The sequence below is a fragment of the Schistosoma mansoni genome (assembly GCF_000237925.1).
Source record: "Schistosoma mansoni, WGS project CABG00000000 data, supercontig 0204, strain Puerto Rico, whole genome shotgun sequence".
In the NCBI taxonomy this organism is placed as follows: domain Eukaryota; kingdom Metazoa; phylum Platyhelminthes; class Trematoda; order Strigeidida; family Schistosomatidae; genus Schistosoma; species Schistosoma mansoni.
This window is the reverse complement of record NW_017386077.1, coordinates 383550-409709: the sequence shown is the minus strand read 5'-3', so window position 1 is coordinate 409709 and position 26160 is coordinate 383550. Positions and strand designations below refer to the sequence as shown.

Below are 26160 nucleotides of genomic sequence, written 5' to 3'. Positions count from 1 at the left end.
GAATGAGTTTTGGCAGATCAGTAACTAACGATAACTTCTACTGCTTCTCTTCACTGTGTTTTATTTTATTCAGCGTAAAAACAAAAAAACCTTCTATAATGTTTGGAACATATGATCACTATATAGTCACCATTCTTGGAAATCTATGTAAATTAATTTTTGCCAGAGTAATTTGCTCATCCGATTCAACCTATTCTATGGTACAATATTGAATTTTAATTAGACAAATAATAGTGGGCTTATTTACAAGACGAAATTGACTCAACTTAATTAAAAACAATGTTAAAATAACCTTTCTTTGCCAATTAAATACACATTCCAACAACAACATCACTAAAGAATATTTTATATATACTAATTAGGTATGATAATAATAAAAAAAAGACTGAGTCTAATGAAAGAAAGCACAGAACTTGAGAAAAAAGAAAGTTCCAAAAATTTTTCACCAATCTTTTTGTACATTAGTTCATTGCTACTGGGTATTGTTAGAACGGGACCAAAAAAAGTGAATCGTATCCAATTAAATTTTGTAAGCTTATTGGTTTACAAATGAAAATTACTCGAAATAGGAATCTTTCTCTTAGTCCTCATCACTGAAAGGATCATGTAAGACCACTATATTGTCTAATTTACTGCTTGTTAACGGATTATGCAGCTGTTTACCGATACATTTATTCACTCTACAGACATTTTCCATTTCTGTACGAAGTTTAGAAGTTCTTCCATCGATTTCCACCTTCCCCATTATACGGCGTCCTAACATCTTGTGAAAGAAAAGGTTTTCTATCGTTATAGCCATCTTACTTACGTGAACGATGAACAGGTCTCTAGGACTATTTGGGCTTTTCAATGTGAATATTTCGTTCAGTGGTACATACCATAAATTTACCTTGTCTATTCAACCTATACCAATAATGTCTAATTCATGTCTGTTCGTTAAATAACAGTTTCCTGTAAAATAATTATCTCGAAATTCACCAGGCCATTTTATTATTTCAACGAGCTTCAATATATATTTGGGTGCATTCCGGGCTGTGTTTTTGGTTATCATTAAATTTCATTTCCTTTTAGAGACTAATGTAATATTTGAGGTGTATCCACTTGTAATCGAATATGAACATCATTAACCGATAATTCCACATATCATCGTTTATCAGTTATGCTTAACGTAAGTATGGTATATAAACGTTTTGGGTACTTCTTCTGATTTTAGTGGAGAGGCTTCGTTGACTTTGATCTTAAACTTTCTCTAGCTCGGCAAACCATTTCTTTAAGTCAGACTTCATTGCATATGTTGTATGTATGATTTCTGAACCAGAAAGTCTTTGAAAAGAGTCACGTACAACAGTACCAATAATTAGTTGGTTAAAAAAATTTCGAGTGGTATTTACTACGTTTGATACCATCTTGTCTTCGACTTGTTTTAACAGAATGAATGGTCCAATTAGATGACACTGTAAATTCGATCTCTAGCATAATCATATATTTTTTCAGGTTTACTAGTCGTTAGAATTGCATAGTAACAGTCTGTAGTGTTATTTAATCGTCATGTTCCATACAAGATAACAAACACGAAAATCAGCATCGATAGAAGAGCTAGATTCAGAAATGAATAATAGACATTTAAAATAGTTCCTGGATAGTGGATTTAATTTAAATCGTTCTTTTTGTAAATTTACTCTACTAGCATACGCAAAATAATTTTCGTCAGCCTCTTTTGTCATTCCTGGACAACTATGGATACGAAATAATAACATATGTCTTTAAAACATTTGATTTAAAATGTCAATAGTTTCATCTAAATTGAATTTCCTGGGATTTTTAGGCAGGACATGACTTTTGTACTTTTGATACTCAACAGGGCCAAGTTTCTGTAATAGCAGTCGAACCTTCTTGGCATCGTACATAATGGTTTATTCTACTCGAAGAATATCTTCAGTCTTTTCAAACCATGTTTCAAACATATGATCGATATCTGCATCAAAAATAAATTCTGCGATTAGACTTGAGATAGGATTTTATGACTTTATGTGCTCTTGAACACGTATTTGAATAGAAAGTTTCTTCATAACTAGTTTCAAGAGTTGCTGATGAGAAACTGAAATTAGCTGTTACTAATGCAATGGTGACTGCGATTATTCGTAAGAGGGTGTCACTATTTTTGCTGCTTCAATAGGGAAAGTTCTGGATTAATATAAATGTAGGATGCTGCTATTACTATTTTCTTCTGTGCCTTCAAAATCGCTGTCTCCCATTACTTATACTTGTAAAACGAGGAGCCACTGCAAGTCCCACGACGAGAAGTAAGAACAACAAGACTGATGCAAGTGAAGATTTATTAACCTCAAAACACGACGACGACCTCAGTCAGAAATACACTCGTTTATACTTTGATACTATGCCACACTGAGTAATTATCACGCTGAATTGAAAATACGTAATTACTGTTGCACAAAAATCACAATGAGTCGAAATTCGATTTTGCCTTTTTATCCCATCACATCAGTTTTCGTGGACTGTCGATAGCTATTTAGTTCCGTATCAGTATGTTATAACTCACCATCATACTATACCTGGTAGATCATTCAGATAATTTATTTCAAAAAACGACCTCAATTATCTCGTTTTAATTTCTGATACGTCATTTATATTTTGTAGGATGATCTCAATGTTGGTTTCTCTACTTGATTTCGTTTCTGCTGATGTGACATATTTTGATCAAGTTGAATGGCTAACCCTTCGTAAGAATGACATTCATTAGATATTTTTTCTCATTTTCCAGTATTGGAGGCTGAACAACACCGACCAACTTCTCAATTACAGTAGCAACGACCCAAAAACTCACAGAATCAACCGCGTAGAAACTTTATTCAAGAGGGTGAGGATACACTACAACACCCTTGCAGCGCAGGATAAAGAAAAATATCTAAGGACTATCTTTCAAAAGAGCGACTATCCAATCAATTTCAAAAAATATCAACCAAACGCATCAACAGAAACGAGATCATGTACAGAAAGCAACAAACAGATCATCCTACCATATCTAAAAGACATCGAAAATCACGACGAGATTGTGGAAGCCTTTTGGAATAGGTGTAGCACATAAACCAACAAAATCACCTCAAATTTAAAACACGGAGTTCAGCGAAGGGATCTCTTTTCAACGAATTTATTATCAAGCTGTACAGTCGTATATATATGAAAATGTTTTATTAAAGTACCAATTCCGTGAGGAAATGTGAATACTAATAACCAAGATTATAATAAGATGATTAGAATGAATTTTACTGTTTAAATGGGAATTATATACCAAAATCACCTCAATCAATCTTATGCAAACCAAAGGGTGAAATGACAAAAGAAGAAAACCGAACATCGTCTACAAAATAAATTGTTCTAACTTCGAAAAACACTATATCGGACAAAGTGGACACCTCCTTCATCTTCACTTGTACGAACATCGAATAACGGTGAAACGCCATGACATATCTTCGCTTATATCAATGCATGTGGACAACCGTAGACACAAATTTGACTGGAAAAGTGTTGAGATTTTGGATAGAGGGGATACTAACAATAGAGAAATTTTAGAAGCTTGCCATTCAAGTCAATTAGCAATAAACAAACACATTAAAAACGGTCCAATCTACCAACCAATCAGGAAGATCGTGTACAAATATAGGACCAAGAATCAAATCAATGGTAGATACAATGGAAGTAAAGAAGTAAACAATGACAGGTTAAAGGTCAACAATAAGCAATGAATATAGACGTCTACAGGACAAGCTGTGAGTGATATGCGGAGAAATTCGAATACTTTTCTTCTACTTGAAGTCTGTTCTGATGATGTTGTTCAGATGATCCACGACCAAACCATCCAGCCCAGAAAACAAAACACCAAAATCATCTGCCTGAGCTACAAATCTGAACCGTCTCTCAGTTCTTATATATATATGTAACGGAATAAAAAATTACAGAATCTTTAAGTAAAATCTGAGAACCATACAGTAAATACTTAATTTGAAATGTGTCTGTCAACTATCTCACACTTTATTGTTTCTTTTGTTTCCATACCATTCACTTTCTGTACCCGTTCTCTACTATTTGATCTTCTCAGCCTTTCTCTGCTAGGTATTCCACTTTCGACTGGTGTTGCATACAAATAATATTTATCGACATCAGTAGCGCACACCCTAATGGAACCGATTTTCAAGCGTACACAAATGCTGGTAAGGACCTTGGTTAGAGGATGAACGTGTGTACACATAAGCACTAACTGAAACAATGAATGCAATCACATAATGCATCAGTAAAATAAGAGATGGATATAAAAAATTTCGATCTTCATTATCATATTAATAAGAAGTTCAGGGCATAATTAAAAGTGAACTTCAACAGGCCCACTTGAAACTAAATAACTCAATCTGTAAACTAATGAGGATGTCCCTATCGCTTGGTCTAAGTATCACCACGAAAAACCGGATAAATTAGCAATTTCTAAAGTTAGTGTACGAAACGTTATGCGAATGATACTACCAGGCACACTGTTTCAAAAGTTTACTCGCAATGTTTAAACTACTTCTTGTTGTTAACTCATCCAGAAGAATGGACGGGCTCTTAACCAATGAGGAAAATGAACAAACATAAAATCAGAACACAGTAAACATCTTAAAATTCAGTCATTTTCTATCGGAAGTTTCTTAAAACATTCTAAAGCATAAAGATGTATTGGAGAAATCAATTAACAAAACACTTCGTATGTTAAAATTAATAATGATACATTTGTGGCGTATGCTACTTATGTCGACATAAGTAGTATATAACACCAATCAAAAGTGGAAGCATTCGCGGCGCAAGGTTGGGAAGATCTAATTAAAGAGAATGGTAACAAGGAGTAATTGTTATGGCGATGAAAGAATGGTAAATTTTGGGTCAATTGATGGAAGATTTGCAGATGAAGTACTGGACGTAAGGTTTTTCACATTTGATGAAAGAACTTTGTATTTTTTTATACCCAGTCTGTTGTCCGCATCAGTGAGCCCGTCGTCTACACATGTATTCCAAAATATAAGTTAAGGATTGCAAAACACCTACAGATAATAGTGAATAAGGTTTTATATATGATGAAAAGTAGTCACGCAAAGATTTTATGTCGCATTTCGCTTCGTTTCCCTGATTGTTTGTTCAGATTAACGATTGTGTGAAATATACGTATTTGGAATCAATTCTTGTATTTGACTTCTTTGATTCCGTTATTCGCTAACGTTATTTAAGTCAATGATTATATACGAGGATAGCACGGGTGTATGTTTCAATAACAATCATTCATACGATCATATTACAACCAAGCTGGAATCAGATAAACGTGCGCTACTAAACTGGAGAGAAATATTGAGAGTTTATGTGGCATTAGTTGTATTGAACCCCACATTTGAAGGATCTCTCATCGAATATATATAGCTTGGAAAAAGGCTTCTAGATAATCTAGTGCAATTAAAAAATATACAACCTTGATGTAGAGGTCAGCTCACCACCATCTATAACACAGCCTATTTCTAACTGACCAAGATCTTACATTTAAGATCTTCATTAGCAGTGTACGGCATATTTAACAAACATCTCATTGATGGTTAGATTATTAAAGTTGTTCCAAAGCTTAATTTAACCATTATATATATATATATGTTATGTCCCGATAACCATAGTGAATGGTAACTTGGAATCCATTTGTGGATCAATGTTATGCATATAATTTTTATCGTATATATGCTAAATAACTAAACTATTCATATTCGTGTCCCCCTTATTATAAGCTTTATTTTGACCTATAGACTATTACTATACGATTTACCACATTCACAGCCACATTTGGCTAAATCTTGTACAAATGTTATTTTCTATTTTATTGGTACGATGTGGTCAATCTGTTCGGTATATAAACTTAGTATGTTTGAAATACAAGGATTCATACTGGAAAGGCTGTTATTGGTGTTGTGGACTTAACTGTCTGGGCTAGGCGGAAGCAGGATCGATAGGCACTCTAGACTGCTCGTACGGTTTTCGTGCGTCACTGTTCCAATAGATAATCCGCTGCTCTCCGATTGGCGGTCTTATCACGTCAGAAGTTAACCGGGCATCCACTCGGCCACAAGTTATAACTATATATATATATATATATATATATATATATATATATATATATTCGAAGAAAACTAACGAACTACTTAATTTAATTTGAGTATTTAGTCTAAATCTAAGTGAAAATACTCAAATGTTAAGAATTGCGAAGAAATAGAGTTACGCAAGTTCTTTTAGATCATTATCTTAATATTGATCATAACATATGATTGAGATTTTCAGCAACTTTTTCATGCTCATTAATTGTATCATATCTAACATTTTCTATGATCTTTTTGTTTGCTTAGGGGGCGAAGGCTACATAATGGAATATAATTGTTTTCAAAGATTTAATTTGAAACCATGACCTTTTCATTTGAGATTTTTTTTATCCTGCATATGAAGCTGCACCTCATTGGAAATGTCCGAAATATACAACTACAGATAACTTAAGACACATTCATTTATTCAAAACATAATTGATCAATATTACTGTGTAATCCAACCGCACAAAGTATTTCTAGAATCTTATAAACAACAACTATAGTAATAATAATAGCGAGATAGACATTCGTTAACAAATTCAGTCAATAAAAATTGCTTACCAAGAAAAATCAATACCCAGTCACCTACATTGTACTTTGATAGCTAACTCAACTAAGTCAATTTTTTAAAAACAGACAATAAACATTTAGCGGTAGATAAGTATCATTACCAAGTTTTGATTTGATAATTTTGAATAAATTGAGCATTAGGTAGATTGTTATAAATAAATTAATATATTTGTAATATCTCAATGAGTAGAAAAATTAGGTTTTCTGAAGTTTCGTGACTCAGTGTAAGCCACTTCTTCAGAATATAAATAACCAACTTAACATTATTTCATTTTAAATTGTACTATTTACACTTGAATTAATGTTAACTTGGTTATTTATTCACTGGAGAAGTGACTTACACTGAGTCACGAAACATCAGAAAATCTAATTTTTCTACTCATTGGGATATTACAAATGTATTATGTATTTATTTGACGGTATAGTTGATTGTAACGATGTTTGATTGGAATACTGAGACCTATTGTTAATTTGAATGAAAACCAGAGGTTCGCCATGTTAAACTTACTTTACATGCAAGACAATCTATCGCGTGACATATGATAAGCCTTTTATCTCTAGGCTTTGATGCGGCTACAGATGCATCATTCTATTAAAAAAGCGAGTATATTGCACGACAGTTCATCTTGCTTACCTTCATATATGTGGGAAATAGTTCTTAATAATGCGTAAGTAATTTTCATTTCTTAAAATCACTCATTTTTGAACAATATATTCCATGTTTGGTTTTCTTTACCAATATTTTGACAATTTTACAATGCATCTTGCTCATTACACTTTATTGCTCTGGTCCTATTTAGTAAAACATCTCCACGTAATCCACAGTTAATCTTGTTACATTATATAACACTTACATCACAAAAGTATAATGTATCGAAAGAAATAATGATTACAGTTAATCTTTAATTGTTAATCTAACAAAACATATGACTATTTTTTATAATATAAATCTTAAATTCATTAGAAAGTCTTTCTATAAAAGAATGAATGAATATCACATTCGTAAAAGGTATATATCTACTTTTCACGTGAAATTAAATGATTTTACACTTAATATAAGAAGACAAATTACACCATTTTTCAAATGTATTTGGATGGAACACTTATAATTATGAACAAGACTATATATCACGTTTGCAACTACAATATCTATATTTAAACCCAAACACCAGGAAATTGTTTGATTACGTAACTAAATGAACAAATATGAAACTTATAAAATTTTAGCAAAAGTGAAGTCTAGGTTTCTAATAGAGCCTTGACTTATCAGAACTGGATACTGGAGAGTAATGAAAAATTTATAAATCTAACTGTCACTACTTACTTACTTACTTACTTCAGCCTGTTAACCTTCCTGGAGAAGCATAGGCCGCCCACCAGCACTCTCAATCCAACACTGTCCTGGGCAATCCTTTCCAGTTAACATTCATCATTTTCATATCTGCTTCTATTTCTCGGCGTAATGTGTTCTTTGGCCTTACCCTTTTCCGCATCCCTTCAAGATTCCAAGTTAGCGCTTGCCTCGTGATGCAGATTGGCGATTTCCTCAATATATGTCCCATCCATTTCCAAAGTCTTTTCCTAATCTCCTCTTCAGATGGAAGCTGGTTTGTCCTCTCCCATAAAACGCTGTTGCTGATGGTATCCGGTCAGTGAATGTTGAGCGTTTTGCGTAGACAACTGTTTATAAATACTTGTGCCTTCTTGACGATGGCTGTAGTAGTTCTCCACGTTTCAGCTCCCTACTGTAGGACTGTCTTGACGTTCGTATTGAAGATTTTCACTTCGAAGTTAGTTGACAGTTGTTTTGAGTTCCATATGTTCTTCAATTGTAGGAAGTCGGCCCTTGCTCTGTCAATCCTTGCCTTTACGTCTGCATCCGATCCTCCACTTTCTTTTATGATGCTTCCCAGGTATGTGAAAGATCCCACATCTTCCAGAGTTCCTCCATCAAGTGTTCTCTGTGTTGTATTTGAGGATCTTGCTCTTTCCAATTTGTATGTTGATTCCTATCGCTTCAGGGGCTGCTGCTAAACTAGTCGCATTCATCTATATTTGTTCGTGTGTATGAGACAGAACAGCTAGGTCATCTGCGAAGCTGAGATTGTCTAATTAGTTCTGAGTTGTCCATTGTATTCTTTGATTTCCCTCAAATGTCGAGATCTTCATAATCCAGTCAACCACCATAAGAAATAGGAACGGAGAGAGTAGACAGTCTTGTCTGACTCCAGTACTTACTGTAAATGCATCTGTCAGCTGTCCTCCATGCACCATTTTGAACTGTAGTCCGTCGGATGAGTTCTGGATAATGATAACAATCTTCTCAGGAACTCCATAGTGTCGAAGAATTTTTCATAATATTCTCCTGTCCACGCAACCAAACGCCTTCTCATAGTCAATGAAGTTGATGTAAAGTGACGGTTTCCACTGAATTGATTTTTCCACGACGATCCGTAGTGTCTCAATTTGGTCTGTGCACGACCGATCTTCAAGGAACCCAGCCTGTTAATCTCGAAGTCAGGCATCTACTCCGTTTTTCATCCGGTTCAGCAACACTCTGTTGAAAACTTTTCCTGGTACTGACAACAAGCCGATGCCTCTGTAGTTCTCAAGTTTGCCCAGACCTACTTTCTTTGGTATCTAGATGAGGTATCTTTCTTTCCAGCCCGTAAACTGTCACTATTTATGACTATATTAGAAATTAAAGTTTAAAAATTAGTTACAGCTGACCATTATATGCAAGTGCCCCTGTAATTTGGTTGCTTTAACCTCATATACACTTTGTATTCATGAGAACAGTTGGAGAATGAGTTACTTATCACCCAAGGATTCTGTTACAAATGAACACAGGTTCTAAACTCGAAAATTTTCCCTAACACTATTTGAACATTGAGATAGGATTCTGATGTTAACTCTTGTTTATAATTATATTAGTTGTTGTGATTTCAAGCTGTTCGCAGAAATAGAATCAATTCATTCTATTCTGCAAACCTTCTTGATAAACTTCATCTACTCATTCCGTTATCTGAACCACTATTTTAGTCTTAACAGCTGATCAAATGTAAATGCTTCAAGAATGAAATGTGGTTAGTAGAACAGTTGACTTTATATTACAACAGACTAATAGATTTCAGTCATTCGACACCCAATAAATTGATATATTTAATACAATATTGGTACTACAAACTTGATCGAAAAAATTTGGTTACAATTAGATATTTAGCTGTCGGCAATTTAATAAAGTTGTCAATAACAACCAAATGAGAGTTTAAAGCATTTTGCTAACAACTTATATCATTAGATATCAAATTAAAGATGCTGAACAAACTTTCAATAACTTATGGACAAGGAACAAAATGACACAATGAAAGTTAAAAGTTATTCATATCCATATAAATTAGGGAAAATGTTAGCAGTATGTATAGCTTTGTCTCTTCATGAGCTATTGTTTACTTATTTATTGATTGATTTTATACTAAAACAATTAATTGTATGTCGCTAGTCACATGAAATTAAGCTTATAGTGTCATTTTGAGTACATAAGTTATGAATCAATCACAAGACTATGTATTTTAGACTACAATATTACTAACTTACTTACACCTGTTACTCCCATTGTAGCATAAGCCGCCCACAACCATTCTTCAACCCAACCTGTTCCGGACCTTCCTTTCTAGTTCTGTCCAATTTTTGTTCATTCTTCTCATGTCTGTCTCCATTTCTCGGAGTAATGTGTTCTTTCGTCTTCCTCTTCTTCTCTGGCATTCACGTTTCCATGTGAGGGCTTGTCTTGTGACTCAGTTGGCTGCTTCTCTCAATGTGTGTCCTATTCACTTCCAGCGCTTCTTCTTGATTTCTTCCTCCACTGAAATCTGGTTTAGTCTCTCCCACAATAGAATGTTGCTGATAGTGTCTGACCAACGGATCCGAAGTATCTTGCGTAGACAACTGTTAATAAACACTTGTATCTTCTGGATGATGGCTTTCGTAGTTCTCCAGGTTCCCACCACATACAGTAGAACCGTCTTCATATTTGTATTGAAAATTCTGACCTTCATGTTGGTTGATAACTGTTTTGAGTTCCAGATGTTCTTTAGTTGTAAATATGCTGCTCTTGCTTTGCCGATCTGCGTCTTCACATCGGCATCACATCCACCGTGTTCATCGATTATGCTGCCCAGATATGCAAAGGTTTTTACATCCTCAAAAGCTTCTCCGTCAAGTGTGCAACGATTGGTGCATGCTGTATTGTATCAGGGAATCTTGTTTTTCCCTTTGTGTATATTGAGACCTACTGTTGTTGTGGCTGCTGCTACACTGGTTGTCTTCTCCTGCATATGTCACGTGTGTGATAAGAGAGCCAGATCATCTGCGAGGTCTAGATCGTGCAGCTGCATCTTAGCTGTCCATTGTATCCCGTGCTTCCCTCCAGATGTTGACATCTTCATGATCCAGTCGATCACCAGGAGGAAGATAGAGGATGAGAGTAAGCAACCTTTCCTGACATCAGTCTTTACCTCGAACGAGTCAGTGAGTTGTCCTCTATGCACGATTTCACAGTTTAATCCATTATAAAAATTCCGTATGATATTGACTATTTTCTCAGGCACGCCGTAGTGTCTAAGAAGCCTCTATAGTGCTGTCCTGTCCACGCTATCAAATGCTTTCTCGTAGTCAATGAAGTTGATGTAGAGTGATGAATTCCATTCGATTGATTGTTCCACAGTGATCCATAGAGTTGTGATTTGGTCTGTACACGATCTATCCTTACGAAATCCAGACTGTTGGTCTCGAATCCGGCCGTCTACGGAGTCCTTCATCCTGTTTTACAATACCCTGTTGAAGACAGTTCCTGGCATTGAGAAGAGTGATGTCCCTGTAGGTATCACACTTGCTGAGATCGCCTTTCTTTGGTATTTTGATCAGAAGTCCTTCTTTCCACTTACTTGTTCTTCATCTTGAATCTTACTGAACAGAATGTGGAGTATCTTTGCAGTTGCCGCTACATCTGCTCTCAGTGCCTCTTCTGGAATGTCGTCTGGTACTGCTGCTTCGCCGCTCTTGATTTGTCTGATGGTCATGCTGATCTCTTCAGTTGTTGGTCGGTCAACATCGATTGGGAGGTCCGTGGGTGCATTCAGTGGGGCTGGTTGATTCGACAGTTCTTTAATGTGCTTTACCCGCCTGTCTCGTTGTTCTCCAATGTTGGTGATTACTTTGCCTTCCTTGCTTTTCACTAGTCGTTCTGGTTTACGGCAATTTCCAGCGAGTTTCTTTGTTGTATCATACGATTATCTTATGTTTCCTTCTCTTTCAGCCTTTTCCACCGTCATTGCTAAATCTTCCATATATTTACGTTTGTCGGTTCTGATGCTCCTCTTTACTTGCTTGTTCGCTTCTGTGTATTCAGCTTGTCTTGACTCTCTCTGTTCTTGTCTGACTATTATTGATTACTGCCTTCTTGTTCCTCCTTTCTTCAAAATGATCCAGTGTACCAACAGTAATCTGTTCCTTGTGGTGGTGCTTCTTTTGGCCCAGAACCTCTTGACATGTTGGGGCGATTGTCTCTTTTATCTCTTTCCAGTTGCTCTCCATGGTCGTCCCCTCTCCATTGAGATCATGAAAGGCCTTGAACCTGTTGCTGAGGGCTATGTTGAATTTGTTGAGTTTGTCAGCATCTCGAAGAAAGGCCATGTTGAACTTTTGTGATGTTGTCCGCGCCGTTGTCCAGTGCTTCTTGAGTTTTAGTTTCATCTTGGTGACCAGCAAATGATGATCGGATGCTATATCAGCTCCTCTTCTGGTTCTCACATCCTCTATCGTCCTCCTGAACTTTTGTTGATGCAGACATGGTCGATTTGATTCTGTGTAGTGTGATCCGGTGAAATCCAAGTGGCTTTGTGTATGTTTTTGTGTGGGAATATGGTGCCACCTATGACCAGTTTATTGGAGGCACATAGGTTTGCAAATCTCCCAGTCCATGTCATCCCATGACGTCTTCGTATCCAGTGTTGTCCATTCTAACCTTGGCATTTAAATCACCCATCAGAATGGTCAGGTCCTTTGTTGGGCACCCCTCGACAATTGACTGCAACCTATTGTAGAATTGATCTTTAACGTCTTCATTGTAATCGTTGGTAGGCGCATAGCGTTGGATGATGTTCATTGTAATGCCCTCTCTCTTTGTTGTGAAGGAGGTTTTGATGATCCTTGGTCCATGGGATTCCCATCCTATAAGTGCAGTTTATGCTTGTTTGGACAGCATCAATGCAACTCCTTGTGTATGCGTGGCATTTTCTTCTTCATGACTGGAGTATAACAGAAGCTCCCTTGAAACTAGTCGTTGTTGTCCAAAATGCGGCCTCATGACTTCCGAAGGAACTCGGCTTTCATCATGAGACGTCATAATTATTCCTTCTACTCCCAGGGCAGAGTTTAAATGGTTTGAATAACTTTTTCTGGTTAACGTTTTTTTAGAGAGTTGGTTTTCTATGGGATGGGATCGCTAACCCTATCCCCAACCCTCCTCCTTTACCCGGGCTTGGGACCGGCAGTAGCCCCAGGAGGGGCTACAGGCGGAGTTATTATTATTTTTCATAGAGAGATCAATGATACTAATTTCTTTTTCTAGTATGTATATGCGTTGGCAAAAAAGAATGGGGAAGTACACTGTATTGATGAATCATAGATTATCAAATAGTAAATTAGGTGATAATGTACCATAAATTCAATATTTAGGCTTTTTTCTAACTAGACACTTTTAAAAAAGGAAACAAAGAGAGTACTTTTTTCATTATTTTAAAATAAAATTCGATGTTATCAATCACCAGGTCATTAGAGATCAGTAAATAAATGAAAATATCAAATGAAATTAGTATATATACAGAATTATAAATTTTTAAAATACTCAACTGTACGAAAGTTGCATCAAGAGAAGCATGACTGGAAATGTGTTACAAAATACTTGGGACCATAACTTTAAATCATAGTACATAACTCATGTGGTAAGAAATTAAGAAAGATTGATTTCCATATATTGATGACGCATAGACGATAATACACTCTAAACTCAAGAAGGTTAAATGCGAACGAAACTTAGATTTTTCAACAGTGTGACTTTTACATACATAAAATTACACTATCTTTGTTTATATTGTAGAACATCAACGTTGATGTTCTATGTCGAAATGATTGGGGGCCTACTAGAGTTAGACGAGAATGGTGACGAACCAACTAACGCTGAAGTCACACCTCGCGACCAGCACCTTACGTGGATTGCCCCCATCGACGTAACAAGGGGCCATGGATGCTATGGAGACTGTACAACACAAAGGACGTTATTACAAGAATATATTAGTTAAGGTACAACCACGAAAGTACAGAAGCGAAAGTACAACCACTGCCGCGTGGGCCAGTTCATGGCGTATGATTGATTGATGCGCGTTGACTATTTTTAACCTTGACAAGGATCGACGATCTGTTCGATATTCAGTGACCCAACTGCCGAGTGGTTTGGCTAGGGTTCAGTGACATTTCACTGACCCTACAATATCTTAGTTAATTAATAACAATTTGCAACAAGAGTCAGTATTATAATTTCAATAGTCTCAATCATATGATCACTCTTGCTCGATTGTATTTATGAAACAACCATATATCGATAATAAAAGTTCTATTTTTGCAGAAATACACAATGAAATGGAGTCACTATAAAATTGGTAGATTATACGTGATATAGAATACGTTGCCTGTCACTAGTCAATTATATTTTAGAGTGTCTATACATACCGACTGGTAAATATCTCAGATAATTATAATTGAAACCTCATACAATAAAGTAAAGCGGTTTTTATCACAGTATATGATAAGGAAAATTGTATAAACGTGAAGAAGGAATGGTATCAACTAACTTTTATTACTTATTACTATTCTATATCACTTATATAAACTGATTGAATGAACTTCACACATTGGACTGGATTAATTAAGCATACTGTACTTGTTTTTATTAATGACAGACAATGAATAATACATAGCTTGATTGAATTTAATCATTTTAATTGTAAAGGAAAGTTTAGGCGAGATAATAATTTATGGACGAACCAGTGAAATTAAGAAATAGCAAGTCTTGGATTTTGGTGCGAAATTCACTCATCTATATGGTTGAATATGATTTTCGGATTAAAGCTGATGTTAGTTCGTGGTGAAAAATCAAACTCGATCTCCTAATCTTAATTTTAATTCCTCATACTAATATATAACCCTCCATTTACACTAGTAAGTAGGTGAGTTATTTCAAGGTCACTTTGGCGTTACTCAAAGGTCATCCACGAATTAGTATCACTAAAGTTGAAAATTTTTCTTGATTTATTAATAACCAAAGAAGAACCCGTTAATAGTTCACACCTAGATTATTTGATGATAACAACCTGATAGTATATTAACTTCCACAGCTTGGTTCTATTAAAGCAGACCTGATAAAATATTATAACCAATATTCCAAGGTATAAACCTATTTTCAGGTTAACCTATAACCTGCGAATGGAGTTCTAGTGGAAACCAAATGACTAAATAGCTACTTTTTTGGCATGTCACATAAGAATTAAACTAATGGTCATTACTAAGCTTTATTGCGACACTTGAGTATCATTTAATTAGATAGAAAAACTATTCTTCTGGGTAGTGGTCATATCTTTTATATCAGTTTATTCGTCGGTTTGAGTTAATAATCCGATCTTGTGAGCGACTACCATTCAGCCACGTCGTATTATTGTATAGTATCTAAGTTAACAATACAAAATTCGTTCATCGAACTCCTGTTTCATAAAAGTCTTGAAATCACAAATAAATGAAATGACGCTTTCTACTGACAATGCTGTTCTCCCTCCTACTAAAAGTCAGACAATTTACATTATTATTATTTACCACGTCGTTTATTCACTCCCTTTTATTCCCGATTTGTGTATCCTTATTTTTCAACTTATGCAGCAGCTCACCCATGGTGGGAACTCTGTCCTATCTAAACGATCTCCAGTCACTGTCTGGTCGAAAGTGAATGCTTCTACCGAATACGAATACCGAACCAGTTTTCCTGAAACCACGTACAGTGCGATAATGCCCAAGTCATGCGATCCGCACTTAATCAGTTGGAAATCAGTGTCCGCAGGTACGGCATGTGCTTTGCACCTTCAAAGTGCAAAGTACTCCTACAAGACTGGCAGGATTCTAATCCTGTACTCACCCTGGATGGTGAGCAGATTGAAGTAGTTGAGAAGTTTGTGTATCTAGGTAGCTACATAAGTGCTAGTGGTGGCGTGAGTGATGAGATCGATTCACGTATAGTGAAAGCCAGAGTGGCTTATGCCAATCTGGGCTATCTTTGGCGCCTTCGTGATGTTAGTCTGACTGTAAAAGTTCGGATCTACAACGCGTCGGTGAGAGCATATTTGCTCTATGCTTTTGAAACCTGGCCTCTCCGAGTTGAGGATGTTAGACGACTCTCTGTGTTCGATCAAAGTTGTCTCCAAAGGATTGCTGGCATACAGTAGCAACACCATGTTAGTAATGCAGAGGTTCGGCATCGTGTGTTCGGGCGTCGAGACGATAATTCAATTGGTGTCACCATCTTGAGACACTGACTTCGGTGGCTTGGACATGTTTTACGAATGTCGTCCCAGAGAATTCCACGTCGTGCATTATTTGCCGACCCTGGGACTGGTTGGAAAAGGTGGAGAGGAGGTCAGTGTATGACATGATGTCGTGGTATGAAAGAAAGCTACAAAGGGCAGGCTTCTGTTGGTCCTTCATGACTCCCTGGCTGGGGTCCAAGAGATGGTGCAACAAAGTTGCTAGAGACGTTATCAGATATGGCTCAGAATAGAAGTCAGTGACGATAATGCTGTAACCTTCTATTACTTTCTTCATAAAGAGTGGTCATTGTTTTGTGTATCGCATATATATCTGGCGCTCCCTTGTACCAATATTTGTGTTTAAATAAATAAATATGTAATAAGGTTTATAAATGCCACTTTGAGGAAATTTAAGAGATCTTCTAAAAGGAATATTTTTCTCGATTAGACTAAGACTAACGTAGATAATCTAAGAGTTAATTGGCTGATTACTAGGGGTATAAATCTTTAGTACAAAAAATTAATTGAAAGATTACTTATTGATTCTGAATGTGATTTCCTTTCAGTTTATTTTCGAATTTGTAGTGTGAACCTAGTTCATTTGATTTTCGATACAATACTGCATGATTAAATCTTGTGATTTTACTTTAAAGCGACAATTATTCAGTTGATAATTCCTGTAATTAATAATTACAGAATTGTGTCCCTATATGACCGAATGAACTTCAATATAATTTGACTTCTTTCAGGCCATTTGTTAAATAGATCTTTCTTGAATGATTACTTTTGGAGTAGGTGAGGCTTGGAGAGGAGAAAGCGGTTACATTTTAGTTCGAAGTGTCAATAATGTAGTCGCTTTTACCGTGAACCATGTCATTGAGATCAACGCATATTTTATTGTAACTTTTCAGATGGTTGAATATGTCATACACCAACCTGAATATGATAAAGACTTTTAATTCAGTTTCATCTTAATACAGTGATCAGGATGGTTCAATTTCAAAACCTTTATTGACACTTTAGACTAAATTACTTACGTTTGTTACTCCCATTAAAGCATAGGCATGCATGCTGTATTGTATCGGGGAATCTTGCTTTTCCCTTTGTGTATATTGAGACCTACTGTTGTTGAGGTTGCTGCTACACTGGTTGTCTTCTCCTGCATATGTCACGTGTGTGATAAGAGAGCCAGATCATCTGCGAGGTCTAGATCGTGCAGCTGCATCTTAGCTGTCCATTGTATCCCGTGCTTCCCTCCAGATGTTGACATCTTCATGATCCAGTCGATCACCAGGAAGGAAAAAGTAACCTTGCCTGACACTGGTCTTGACACTTTAGACCAGTTACAAGAAATGAGTTTTAGAATTTATGTTACTAGACCACATTTAATCACTGCTCCCTTTGCCTTGATGAAGACCGACTGCTTAATGGACTAGTCCCCTATCTTCTGTAAGTCTCTCTAGCTTTCTTTCGAACATTGTTGCGCCACGAAATGGTTATTAGTTTGACCTGGTCACCTCAGAAGACGGTCTATGCCCTCATTAATGGGATTCCTATTCAAATTACTAATCTAAAGGCTTATAGAAACGTACAACTTCACTTTAAAACCGGAAAACGTAGTACTTAGTAAATCTGTCATTTTTTTTCTCTTGATACTAGTTAGACTAATCAACTTTCAGAGCTTGGGTGGTCGATTCTTAAAAACACTGAACTGTTAGAATTCTTGACAGGCGAAAAAACAACATGAGGACACATACCCTCAGTCCTTATTCCCAACGTCTGTACATTGTATATACTACTTTAGAATAATAAGAAAAATCTCGTTCCCAATTACTATATTTCTCTTTGTAGTGAGTATTTAAATCTCAATACAAACGTATACTTCAATATGGGGCCCGCAGCTGACTAGTATAACAGTAAGATCTACTTCACAACAAAACATTGCATTCACGGGTCAAAAACAGTAACAGAATAATTGTCTGCAGAATACAATATGAGACAGTCAGTCACAAGAAACGTAGAACCTAGCTCATGTGTGTTGGTCCAAGTTACACAACGCTTGCAACAAGGCGAGGTAGGATTATCAAGGAAAATGGCACAGTATTAGTAGCAGTGATAGTAATATGAATGGTAGTAGAGACGATCAGACATAATTCAGAAAAATATTAATTTGTTGACAAAAAGAATCGCAAGATAATTTAGAATCTTGTGATTTAGGGAATGACAATAAGAGAATAAGTTTGCTCGATCACAACCAATTCGGAGGCGTCAACCATCTCCAACAATTGAATGCGGTAATCTCGCAAGCCCAAACCAGGTGTTCTGCAATCGGAAATATGGTTCAGATAAGCAGTTAACGAGCTCATAAACTGATGCCTCTAGAGTTTTAGAACCTATTCACACGTCAGCTAAGATCGCCCGTCTAAATGGCCGCTGATCTGACACATAAAACATTTCCTAACTGAACCAGTTGCTGAAGATTAACTACCTTATTAACGAATTTGTCATCTTTACTTATTACTCTGCGTCTAACCTCAGGACTTCTTAATGGGTGGTTCAAAAAATACGCAAGCAATGTTTCAAATACACTTTTGGTCAAATACTGGTGGCATATGAATATTTTCTATTTCTGAAGGGCATGCTTCACAGTCACAAAGTAAAATAGGATGGACTGTTAAGCAGTGTATTTGTCCTTTTGGTAGCCAGACAGACATCTCGCCCAGGATACAGGTTACCGAAAGCCAAGTGAACTTTCTGAATCCATAACAAGATTCTTTAAGACACCTGCCCACCAAGACTGACGAAACTTCTAAGACAAGTAAGATGCATTCAACTACTTTAATCCATATTATCAGTCTGGGTGATAATGCGAACCAGTTCCGGAGGAGCATCTCGGATTTAAAGGGAGTGAAACGCATCCTAGTTAAAGGCAATCAGAAGACTCTTTATAATGTAAGCGACTTTGAAAGGCGTAACTGTCACCTCCATATATTATAAATCGGAAAATGAATCTCCTGGTAGGAAAATAATCCCTGAAAACTTGAAAAAAACATTACCTCTATATCTATGACGTCGGTAAATGAAAATGGAGAGCGGCCAGACTCGAAACGAAGAATTTTACGTATGACTAGAAATTCTAGAACATGAATTCTTAAACTGAAAATCTCATTTCTTTTAAATATACATTAAAGCTGCTGAAATAATCACAACTGGTAAAGTAGCTACAAGGAATTGAAGGACCAAGATCGCGAACTTCAAAAAACACCGATGGTTGGGATTATGTCACTAGCTTGAATTTACTGTGACTCAGATTTTATTTTAATGTTCATCACTAATGTAAGAAAACAGCCGTATAAAATATTAAAAGTAAATCACTTGACAGCTAGACAAAAGCTTTTTAACATGATCGAGTTTTTACTGAGTAAATTCACTTTACACGGAAATTCTGAATATACGAAAAACACTTCAACACACTACATGCAGCATGTAGTTGAGTCCAAATATTCTCACCAGATATACTTAGATCAAGTCAAAACAGTGAGCAGATATGGTTTTGATTTCTTGCACTCGTGAAAATATTTATGCAGCTATAACTACTAATCCGACTGTTTGTAGTACCTGAAATTAAGTTTATTAACCGAATTACGTCAAGCAGAGAAAAATGTAGTAAAGAAATAACATTTAAAATGTCCACAGATCAACTTTAGAGAAGAAAAGAACGTAAACGAAATAAATAAACAAGTGTAATGAACAAAATTAAAATGAAAATAAGTGTGTAAGCACAAACACACGAGTTTTTCTAATAAGTCAAAATTCATTTATCGTGATTTGACGTAGAAAAAACTATACTTTTAGAATATTTCTTTGCAGTGTTTAGAATCAGTGTGTATATAATGAACAGTTAAATCAGATTAGCAAGAAGAGTGAGCATTCGATGGTGCACTATTGATTTGGGTATCATCCTTGTTAGTTGTTGTAAGTGTTGATATCACACTAGTTGTAGTACCAGTATTAGTAGTAGTAGTAGTAGTATTAGCCGCAGTAGCAGAATTACTAGTATTGGTAGTAACAGCACTAGCTTCAGTTGTATTGACATTTCCGTTGATGTTGGAACAGTAATAAGGTGGAGGAGCGTAGGCATTTGCCGGAATTTTCAATATATCCTGAAAATTAGTAATGTATTTATGAGATGTATTAGAAGACAAACAAACGTCACAGAGAGACAGAAGTTGGATATGAATAATCTCAGTGATCTAATTGTAAAGCACTTGCCGAGATATTTAAGGTCCTATGATCTACAAAGTGCAGTGGACACACTGATGAAAACCCTCAAGTTGAAACGAGACATCTGCAAAATGCTTCGTTTATTCAGTTACTCATATAGCAACGTATTTGCATCGGTTCAAAGTGATACACCATTTTAGCATAGCGAAATGCCAGAGTAGTATAAGTAATATTGTTGTGTATGCCACTCATGTCGATATAAGTAGTATATAACACTAATCAAAAGTGGAAGCACTCGCAGCACAAGGTTGGGGAGATCGAATTAAAGAGAACGGGAACAAAGAGTAATTGTTATGGCAATGAAAGAACGACAAAGTTTGAGGCAATTGATGGAGGATTTGTAAATGAAGTATTGGACGTATGGTTAGTACACTTGATGAAAAAACTATAATTTTGCATGGATACGATCGATTGTTCCCATCTGTATTCTCATTCACAACAATATTAGTATTAGTGGTAGTAGAAAAGATCAGACAGAAGAGATATGATTCCGGAAAATATGGATTTGTGGAATAAAATATTTAAGATAACTAAGAAACTTAGGATCTAAAGGAAAGCATCTTTCCCATAACTCATTTTTTCATCAAGTTGTCTACATATTAGTATAGCTGTGTGTATTTTTGTCTGTCTCATTTTATAAACGGTCGATTGCTTAAAGTACTTAAAGCAGTAAAGCTGTGATATGATTTGATATAATGCTGGTAACTTCAACTAGATAGATGAATAAAGGATAAAACATAATTTATCTTGACTATCAATACAAATATCATTTTGTTTGAATATACACGCTCTGAATACATACTAGAAATAAAAAACAAGTCCAGAAACGAAATTCAAGTGAAACTTCTATGATAAGGATCATCTAAATTATCCAAACGGTATTTACTACCAAACCAAGAAGCCATCGTGTATTGTTCTGAACCCCTTAATCGTGATCAAGGTGATAACCTTACCATATGTTACCAAAAACCAAGCGAGACGAGTCATAATAAATCTCAGTGGCGTACATACACTTGTTTCTTAATCTCCCTCTGAAACTTCATTTTTAGCATAACCCAGTCTTCATTCACAAGATCCATTTTTTCCAAACAAGATCTCTGCTTGATTCATTCGTATTGGTTGTTTGAATCTTCTCATAAATGTTAGGGACTGCAATCGATCAGTCACTCTTGACATATGAGCATCCTGTGCGGATTGTCTCGACATTAAGTCACAAGCGATATAAATAAACAGCCCCCAAATGCCCTAGTACGGCCGAGAGTGGGGAGAGTTAGCACTCCCTCTCGAAATGCTCTCACATGATCACGCGTATACAGTCACTGTTAGGGAAGTCCTACTCACTGCCTTCTCGCGGCGAGGGTGTTGTTTACGAAATTAAGAGGACGAAAAGTGAATGTCCGGTGCTTTAAACGGGTCAATGGATATGGAGGATCTGCTTAAGGGAGTTGGAAAATCCTGATTCCAAACCAATGATGAACATGGGCTACAGGATCCTAAGGGAACGAAAGGCGTATGAACCTATTGTGGATCACCGGCTACCATGGAACTGCATTTTCTAACGTTGCTCCACTGCCTTATGGATTAAACCTTTAGGTCAAAGGCTTGGGGTGTGGCCACCTAAGAAAACCACCTGCTTCGGCGCATATCTATTTGGTGCCTCCTTGTACCAATGTTTATGTGTTCAAATAAATAAATAAATAAGCAGACATGAATGATGTTCACTCAGTAGCTAAGTGGATAACGCGATGGAGTTTGAAGCGAATAGTACTTGGTTTGAGTCCCGAAGTGAGAATCAACTCGGATACAGGCACATTCAGCTTAGGAGTACCAAATAGCACGAAACGCGCGTCACGGATGACATTGCTAGTTACTATCCGTCTCTGCCCATAATCTCGGTTTTCTTCATCACAATAAGCGCAAACATTGCTTCCACTCCTTCGCTGTTCGGCTTGCCGAATTTATCCCGCCACGATGACACAGTATGGGAGCATGGTCCGATGTATATCTGTTTGTCATACGTTGTTTACAACCAGGATGAGTGCGTATTTTAAACCAAACCATGAAAAGCTACGAAGTTCATGACTTTCCACGCCTTAGTAAACTTCGATTTAGTATTTCAATTGCTAAACTTTTGAAGGACCGTCTTGTCAGTTGGGGCGATGACTGATATTCTTGAAATAATAATAATAATAATAATAATAATAAATAATTCTATGAAATATCATAACGCTGAACATGAGTAAAAGTCATAACACGAATGATAACACTAGTTACTACTTACCTCATACTTTGGTAGATCGTTAGCTGGATCGTATGTAATTGGTTCAGGACGAGGTCTCGTGTTAGGCTCATTAGGAGAACCAGAGTTCCCAATCGAATTGTTGCCTCGATTGCGACCAGCCCGAAGTAAACTCCAAAAAGTAGACAAATGACCCCACTGGTCGGAATACCAATCATCAAGTAGGTTGCCTCTTCGATTTAGCATTAAGTATTTATAACAGTCCCATACCATACCAAGACAATAGGCTTTGAAAGCCAACATCATGCATGAGATGGACAATATGATAAAAGTGAAACCTGTAGATTTGATGTAAATAGGCCCCGTCTAAAAATAAAACATCTCACATTACTTCCAAAAGAAAGATTATTACTTAAGAAAAAAGAACAAACACAACAGAACAAGATACATTCAGTTATTTTATAATTTTTCTTCAGCTCCTTACAAAACCAGAAACAACGGTAATAATTATTAAACACTACAGTACATAATTTATAAAGTAATAATGAGTATGAGTAGAATAACGATTACATGTATGGACAAATCATAAAGTGGTAAAGTCTGTGGACATTTATATTGCCGTGAAAATCCTTGAAGGTTACATAATCGTAAAGCATAAAAAATACTCCAGGGATTATATGACATAAAACAACTATATATGCTAGTATCTAAACGCCCTTTATATATATATATATATATATAAGAACTGAGAGACGGTTCAGATTTGTAGCTCAGGCAGATGATTTTGATGTTTTGTTTTCTGGGCTGGATGGTTTGGTCGTGGATCATCTGAACAACATCATCAGAACAGACTTCAAGTAGAAGAAAAGTATTCGAATTTCTCCGCATATCACTCACAGCTTGTCCTGTAGACGTCTATATTCATTGCTTATTGTTGACCTTTAACCTGTCATTGTTTACTTCTTTACTTCCATTGTATCTACCATTGATTTGATTCTTGGTCCTATATTTGTACACGATCTTCCTGATTGGTTGGTAGATTGGACCGTTTTTAATGTGTTTGTTTATTGCTAATTGACTTGAATGGCAAGCTTCTAAAATTTCTCTATTGTTAGTATCCCCTCTATCCAAAATCTCAACACTTTTCCAGTCAAATTTGTGTCTACGGTTGTCCACATGCATTGATATAAGCGAAGATATGTCATGGCGTTTCACCGTTATTCGATGTTCGTACAAGTGAAGATGAAGGAGGTGTCCACTTTGTCCGATATAGTGTTTTTCGAAGTTAGAACAATTTATTTTGTAGACGATGTTCGGTTTTCTTCTTTTGTCATTTCACCCTTTGGTTTGCATAAGATTGATTGAGGTGATTTTGGTATATAATTCCCATTTAAACAGTAAAATTCATTCTAATCATCTTATTATAATCTTGGTTATTAGTATTCACATTTCCTCACGGAATTGGTACTTTAATAAAACATTTTCATATATATACGACTGTACAGCTTGATAATAAATTCGTTGAAAAGAGATCCCTTCGCTGAACTCCGTGTTTTAAATTTGAGGTGATTTTGTTGGTTTATGTGCTACACCTATTCCAAAAGGCTTCCACAATCTCGTCGTGATTTTCGATGTCTTTTAGATATGGTAGGATGATCTGTTTGTTGCTTTCTGTACATGATCTCGTTTCTGTTGATGCGTTTGGTTGATATTTTTTGAAATTGATTGGATAGTCGTTCTTTTGAAAGATAGTCCTTAGATATTTTTCTTTATCCTGCGCTGCAAGGGTGTTGTAGTGTATCCTCACCCTCTTGAATAAAGTTTCTACGCGGTTGATTCTGTGGGTTCTTGGGTTTTCGCTACTCTAATTGAGAATTTGATTTGTATGGGTAGGCTTCCGAAATACTTGAGTCTCCAGTTTCCCTGTGTCCAAGTGGTGGTTTGTTGTTTGGCTCCTGTTCCATTGAGTTTTCGGGGAGTGTTACGATTGAAAGCAGTGGGATGTTTGGTCTGTGTATTTTTGGCCTACCGTAGAATTGAGAGGGTAATGGTCCATTGGATTTCATTTTCAGTTGATCCTGCTTTGATATTTGTCCTGTTTAGATAAGCTTGTTTAAAGTCCTTGAGATTCGGTTGTCTAACTTTTTGACTGAATTCGTCTATTAGTTCGGACACTTCACTTGTACCTGAAGTTTAAGCCGATGATGTTGTTCAGAAGAACGATGGAAGCTCCGCAACCAAACCATCTAACTCAGAAAACAAAAATCCACCAGAAAGAAGTTTTCAATGCTACTAAAGGTCTACAGAATTTCTGTACTCAAGCAAAGCAAGTTGATACATCACCTAAAACCTACGATGATTATTTTCCTGAAAAGCAATAAATACTTACATGTTTCACTCAATATAAAACTAAGTCAGTCTTTAAAACAGTATTTTAGAGTACAATATATGATGGATTCAAAGTTCAAAAGATAGATTTTTGTTATTAAAGCTCGTACTTTGTTTGATAAATGAACTGGTCAGTCATTGCTACATAACCTCCATGTACAGAAGTCTCTAATATTATGTTCGCTTGACGAGAGGTTACTGTCGACAACATAAACTATAAGTAACCTTCTGGATTTTGAAGTGATGCTTATAGTGTTTGTTAAAGTAGGAACACTGAAGTGGTTTACTCAACTAACATATAACAAACAACAAGTGATTTTTAAACATCAATGATTGCCGACACCAGCATCAAATCATCTTGTAATTATTAGCTAAATGATTAACCACATACATCTTAAGTATCAAAAATAAACGTTATTATATCATGCAAATGAACATACTTTTGTGTGAATCATCAAGCGTAGATCTGATGTGGAGGACATGAATCCGAGTATGTGAATTAAACATATGATAAGATCAAATACTTGAATAAAGAAAAACGGGAGTAAGTGGGTTGGCTGTTTTGTGATTGCTCCATGGACCATGAAGCAGCAAAACGCCAAAGAGAAAGTTGTCACACAAACAGCAATGTAAGGACTGAAATGCTTTATTTTAACTTCATGGGATCCACGTTCATTTTTCTGAGTATAAGACACTAGGCTTGGAGACATATTATTGACGTCGACAAGTACATCGTCTTTATACCCTGGTGGAATATCATAATTAAAATTGGTTTCGGACTCCACATTATGACCGAGATATAATTTATTTCCATTGACATTTCGGGTCCCAGGAGAAGGCAATGTTAGTGACTCATGAATATCGGAGACAGCTGGTACAAGACGAAAGA

The 26160-nt window shown here is 36.1% G+C and overlaps 2 protein-coding genes across 2 annotated transcripts; both read right to left on the bottom strand.

The window, feature by feature from the left end:
* Positions 1-580: 580 nt before the first annotated feature.
* Smp_204980 (unnamed protein product) lies at positions 581-799 on the bottom strand (the record flags this gene model as incomplete). The annotated part of the gene is made up of 1 exon (XM_018793331.1): positions 581-799. One exon carries the CDS (start codon positions 797-799, stop codon positions 581-583), a length of 219 nt encoding a protein of 72 aa, XP_018647173.1.
* An 18838-nt stretch (positions 800-19637) lies between these two features.
* Positions 19638-25855, bottom strand: Smp_093840 (trispanning orphan receptor; the record flags this gene model as incomplete). The annotated part of the gene is made up of 3 exons (XM_018793320.1): positions 19638-20523; positions 22926-23249; positions 25712-25855. 3 exons carry the CDS (start codon positions 25853-25855, stop codon positions 20272-20274), a joined length of 720 nt encoding a protein of 239 aa, XP_018647172.1. The 3' UTR covers positions 19638-20271.
* Positions 25856-26160: the final 305 nt, after the last annotated feature.